Source organism: Elephantulus edwardii, unplaced genomic scaffold (assembly GCF_000299155.1).
Source record: "Elephantulus edwardii isolate Elephantulus edwardi_28Jun2011 unplaced genomic scaffold, EleEdw1.0 scaffold00348, whole genome shotgun sequence".
NCBI lineage: Eukaryota > Metazoa > Chordata > Mammalia > Macroscelidea > Macroscelididae > Elephantulus > Elephantulus edwardii.
Genome location: NW_006400098.1, coordinates 1,671,725 through 1,677,396, shown reverse-complemented (window position 1 = coordinate 1,677,396; position 5,672 = coordinate 1,671,725). Strand labels below are relative to the sequence as shown.

Here is a 5,672-nt window from a genome sequence, read left to right as displayed (position 1 = left end):
GTGGGTCCCCGTGCTCCCCCGGCTGCCCCTCACCTCACTGCCCCCTGCAGGCCTTCATGGATTTCCAGATGCAGCGCATGACCTCAGCCTTCATTGACCACTTCGGCTTCAACGATGAAGAGTTCGGGGAGCAAGAGGAGAGCGTCAAGTGAGTGCCTTCTGCCCCCTGAGCTCTGGGGTCACGGTGCACATTTCAGAGGTCCAGGAGTGAGGGTGGGGTGAGGGGCAGGCCGGCTGCCTCGGGGCGTCTGTGGTGCCCAGCTGCTGTCAGGGAGCCCTTCAGTCTAAGATCTGTGGTGGCTCCATCAGAAGGGGGAGATGTGGGACCAGAGCTCCCATTCTTGGGGACTCTACACGTTCTGGAAGCACATGGGCTGGGGAGACCACCAAGACGACTGCCTTACATAACCTCTGGGTGTGAAACCCCTAGTGTCACTAATGTCCTCCCAAAATTAAATAGTAGTTTAGCCTGACTGAAGAAAGTACTCTGAGGGCTGGGTGAGCAGCTTAGTTACTGGGGAGACGCAACAGTGGGGTGAGGATGGCCGCACAGCTCCAAGAAGCCCTTGGCAAGAAGAGACAGGGAGGTCCCTCTCGCATGTCCACACCCTTTACATCCCCCAGGGTCTCCACAGGGTAGAGATGAGACCGTCTGCTTCTGGGGGTGGGTGTGTATAAAATAAAAAAGGCAGCCTTGGAACTCTGGGAGAAGGGTTTGTGTGTGTGAGAGAGAGAGAGAGGCCTTAGAACTCAGGGAGAAAGGGGTACGTGTAAAATTAAAAAGGCAGCCTTGGAACCCCAGGGGGTGGGGGTAGGCTGTGGTGTGTGTGCGTGTGCATTTGTGTAATTAAAAAAAAGGCAGTGTTGGAACCTTGTGTGTATGTGTCGTGTGAGAGAGAGTGAAAGATTAAAAAAAAAAGGCATCCTTAAAAAATAAAAGCACCGTTGGAACCCGTAGGTGTGCTCTGTCAGTGGGACGTCGCGGGGAGTTGAGGTCACTCTGACAGGCGCGGATTTGGGGTATAATGCGAGTGTGCTGGAGGCTGAACCCAGTGCAGGGGAAAATGAGGGGCCTGGCTGTGGGAGGAAAGAACTATGTTGGGGTGCACGCTGACCTTCCACCACGCCCCGCGTCACGCTCCCCACCCCCTCTCCTCCCACCAGCGCACCTTTCGACAAAACGGCCAACATCACCTTCTCCCTGAATGCGGACGACGAGAACGTGAGTGCAGCCCGTCCCCTGTGGGTCCACGTGGGAAGCTGCGGGGCAGGGGTGGGTGGTCTGTGAGTACAGTACAGCCCACCTGGCCGCCCTCCCTCAGCCCAACTCCAACCTGCTGGAGATCTGCTACAAGGACCGCATCCAGCAGTTTGATGACGAGGACGAGGTGGAGGACGAGGAGGGCCAGGGCTCCGGGGAGTCGGACGGCGAGGACAGCGCCTGGCGGAGCGGCCAGCTGCACAGGGGCGCCCGCCTCCAGCACCAGAGTGTCCGGTGAGTCCGCCGCCTCCGTGGGTGGAGGCTCGTGCCGGCGCCCCGGGGTTCAGGTCACTGGTGACCTCACTGGGTTCCCTTCAGCCCTGGCTCGAGGGGCGCTCAGTGCTGTAGGGACGAGGCCACCTGCCGGCTGTTGCTCTCCAAGGTAGACGGGAGGTCAGGCGGGCCACGTGGGGTACTTGAACTTGAGATTTACAGGCGCGGGCCTGCTGGGTCGGTTCTGACTTGCGGCTGTGTCAGCATAGACTCTCCCCCGGGGGCTTTCGCTGGCGGGTTTTGCAGGAGCAGACGGCCAGGGCCCCCGTCTGTCCCAGAAGCCTGAGTGGCCTTGAACTAGCGTTTGAGGGAGCAGCTGAGCGTGCTGACCGCTTAGGTGGAAGCTGTACGCGGGACTGGGGAGGAGCGTCGATGGTCTTCGGATGTGTCTTGATCCAGTGCAACTCTGGATCTGGGGAGGAGTGTTTTGTGTCACTTTTCTTGTCAAAGAGGTGTGTGCGTACAGCATGACGTCGACACTCCAGCACGCAGCTCACGGCCACGGTGCCGTGGCCATGCAGTGCAGGGTCCCCTACCCTTCCCCCCTCAGAGCTCAGGTCAGTCTTGTCTCGTCATCTGGGAGGCATAGAGGAGGTGTGGAGTCTTGAACACACCACCCCACGCCCTGTGGTCTGGGAGGGGCAGGAAGACTAACTTTGGAGGTTTGGACATCCTCGGAAGGCCATCCTGCTGGGAAGTAATTGTTACACACACAACACAGCACACCCCATATTCTTCTTTTTCTTTCTCTCTCTCTCACTCTCACACACACACACACTCACTCACTCTCTCTCCTGTCGTAAAGTGGCTGTGACACATCCCGGCCACCCCCCGAGGAGCTCCCTCCTAGAGTGAAGGCACACACCCCACTCCCAGGAAGTCCCTGTGTCCTGTTGCCTCGTGTCTGGCCCACTGCTTCTCATCGGCTGCCCTTCCTGCTCCCATCTGCGCTGTGTGCCCCCGGGAGCGTGGGCACAGGGGGCGCTCAGCTCGTGCAGGGCTTGTGCCCACACCTGGCAGCTGAAGGATGTGGGCACTGCAGCCCACCTGCCGGGCCCTCCACCGAGGACGAGAGCTTCCATAGAGAAGTCCGCCTTGGAAACTCCTGGGGCCATCTGTCTGTCCAGGGTCTTGACGTGGGCGTTTGAGTTCACTGTGGAGGTACACCTGAGAAGTTGGGGTAGGGGGGCTCTGGTGATGTGCTCCGGGGAGTCAGGGCCTGGGAACTGCCAGGCTGCGGTTATCACGAGAAGACCGAGGCCGCCTGAGAACCAGTCACTGCACACCGGAGGGCAGTGTCACCTGGCACACGTGGCAGTGACCACAGAGCAGCCGGCTCGGTGTTCTAGAGAGTGGTGTGCGGGGTTGTTGGGTGAGGCCGCCTCCAGTGAAGCTTCCAGGCTGCAGCTGGCTTAGGTTACCCAGTAGGGCCCGAGTGTCTGTGCTCTGGGCCCTGGCCCGCTAACACGCTGGGTCATGCTGGGTGTCTGCTGCCCCGGCCCACGCTGGGGTGATTGATGCTGGGTGTCTGCTGCCCCTGGCCCACGCTGGGTGCGGGTGTCTCTGGCCTCCTTCATTCTGGAGACTGTGGGGTTTATGGAGGTCGGAGCTGGTGGCACAGTAGTTGGAGTGCTCCGCCGTGGGCCAGAAGGGCGGTGGTTCCCGTCCGCCTGCTGCCCCCTGGCAGAGATGAGCACGTGTGCGGGCGTCCAGGTGCTTTCTGCTCGGCCTCGCTGGGTCGAGCTGTCATCACCTCCGGTGGCGGGGGAACCGCAGGACGGTCCTCTCTGCCCCTGGAGCAGTGGGGAGCTCTGCTGGGGGGGTTCTCTAGGGAGGGGTGCTGCTGAGATAAAGACGCTGCCGGGGCAGCTCGGTGCCACTGTTGGCTGTGAGGAGAAGGACGGACGTCGTCCTCCCACGTGACCGATACGCCCCGAGACCTCCCCGCTCTGATCGAGGCAGGGGGAGGTCCCGCCTGCTGCCCGCTGAGAGGTTGTGGGTTCGTGTACACCAGGCGCTCCAGGCAGGGAGAGCGAGGCAGCCTGGTCTGACGGGTGTTCGGAGCCCTCCAAGCCCCGTGAGGTTCCACTCGCCCTTCTCTGCCCTGCAGGTTGTGGCAGGTGGTTTAAAATCACACATTTCTGCAGGTTTTGACAAGCCCACCCGGATGCGGCTTGTAGGCTAGCTCGTTTGTCCTTCGCTTCAGTTGTCCACAAAATGCTGGCGGGGAGATCATTTCCAGGGATGGAAACGGAAAGTAGAATCGAGGCGAACGGTGTCCTCTCGGCTTACGAGGCCACAAGTCCAAATCGAGGGTGCCAGCCGTTCAGGGAGGACCCCGGTCTCTGCTACCGGGCGTGTCCTCACCTTCCCTGGTGTGGGCACCAGGCCTGGCCCCGCGCGAGACCAAGCCCCCATGGCTGCCTGCTACTGAGGCAGCCCTCCTGGCGCCCTTTCCTCGGGGCTCCCTCCTCGCCTCCCCCTTACCGTGCCGGGAGAGGAGGTGCAGTCGCAGGCCGAGCTCTGGCTCAGGACCCCGGCCCCCCGGAATCACTTGACGTTCTAGGACTGGCGTCGTCCGAGAGCACACGCCTCGCTCCCCCGTGGTTTGCGGCCGCCCTGGTTGTCTATCGCTGCCGTAACTGAAGTCCCCTGCGTCCCCGCGGTGCAGGAGCTGAAGTCAGAATTCAGGGCGAGCCTGGCTCTGCGATTTCTGGGGCGTCCCAGAGATCCTGGGCTCCTGAGCATCTCCCGGGTGGCCTTCCCGTGGTGTGGCGTCTTGTCCCCCGTCCGTCTGCTCGCTTGTGTTTAGCCTCCTTATTTCCCGAAAGGGATTGACTCCCAGATCGGGTCCCCTGGCCGCTCCCCAGGAGAAAGGTGGACGGCCTCTGAAGCCCAGTGGAGGTCCCTGGGTTGGAAATGCCCTAAGGGCATGTTCTCTGGGGAGGACAGTGTAGAACTGGCCCATGGAGTTTCCGAGGCTGAAATGAGCAGCTGGTGGATTTGAACCACTGACCTTAGCAGCCCAGTGCTTAACCCGGTACGTCACCAGGGCTCTTTGACTCCGGTTGCTGTTGTTAGAGGTCCTAAGTGAGCTCCTCTGACGCCCACGTTTAGCAGAAGCTCCTCCGCGCCTCCTGTCCCGTCAGCTCGAGCCGCTGCGTCCACGCGACCGTGCTCGTTCACACACTGAACGCTCCCCTTCCCAGAAGGCCGCCGTCAGAGCGGTCAGCAGTCCTACACGTGTCCGAGGGGTGGGCCCTACTGCCGGACCCCGGGGCTCCTGGAGCTGCCCCTCGGGGACACGGAATCCGAATGGGTCCCGGCGAGGTGGCTTTGGCGTCTGCTTGCTTGTGCGTCTTCTCACGGCGACGTGTACCCCATGGTGGACGTCGCTGGACATGTGGGCTCTCCTGGTGTCCTCCCACTCTCAGAGCCCCTCCCCCATGTGTCAGCTCGTCCCCAGAGACGAGTGCCCAGCAGAGGGGTGTCTGCTGGGGACCTGGACGCAGGGCAGTGAGGCCGGCCCCACCTGGCCCCGGGAGGTTGGAGCTAACGTGGCCTTTCTCTGGGTAGGAGTGGAGGCAGCACCGACAGTGAGGAAGAGGAGGAGGAGGAAGAAGAGGAAGAGGAGGAGGATGTCAGCCACGTGGCGAGGGGAGGGGCCGGTTCCCCTTCCTACCTGAGTTCCGGTCCCCTGCCCACGGCATCACCACCTCAGGGTGAGTGGACGGGGCAGGAGAGTGAGGGGCCCAGGATGTCCTCCCGCCCCTGTGCTCAGCTCTCCTTGCTTCACACAGGCCCTGGCTGGACGGCCACCTTTGACCCAGTGCCTACTGAAGCCTCTGCACACCCCTGCATCTCCAGGGGTGAGGAGTCTGGCCCCGTGGTTGTGGCCCCCCAGGGCCCCCCCGATGGTCCCCAGGACCCACATACCCCAAGCCTGACTGCCCCCACGGCCAGCGAAGCCCTGCAGGTTAGGTGAGATTCGGTGAGGAGTCTGGGCGGAGGGGGGCAACTCCTGTTTGGGGACAAGGACTCGCCTCCACCTGCCACCCCCTCCTGCCAGGTCTAAGGACCCTGCAGTCCCCTCAGCACCTCAGGAAGCGGCCGCTGGTGGTGTCCCAGAATCTGCGGG

General features: G+C 62.2%; 1 protein-coding gene across 1 annotated transcript in view; it reads left to right on the top strand.

Annotated features, from left to right (window-relative positions):
• PPP6R1 (protein phosphatase 6, regulatory subunit 1) overlaps positions 1 to 5,672 on the top strand; it is a 17,807-nt gene that overhangs the window by 9,365 nt on the left and 2,770 nt on the right. Inside the window, exons 14-19 of the mRNA XM_006901883.1 lie at positions 51 to 148; positions 1,165 to 1,222; positions 1,323 to 1,495; positions 5,111 to 5,256; positions 5,335 to 5,515; positions 5,604 to 5,655. Coding sequence (XP_006901945.1) covers positions 51 to 148; positions 1,165 to 1,222; positions 1,323 to 1,495; positions 5,111 to 5,256; positions 5,335 to 5,515; positions 5,604 to 5,655 — 708 coding nt within the window. The remainder of the gene's footprint in view (positions 1 to 50; positions 149 to 1,164; positions 1,223 to 1,322; positions 1,496 to 5,110; positions 5,257 to 5,334; positions 5,516 to 5,603; positions 5,656 to 5,672) is intronic.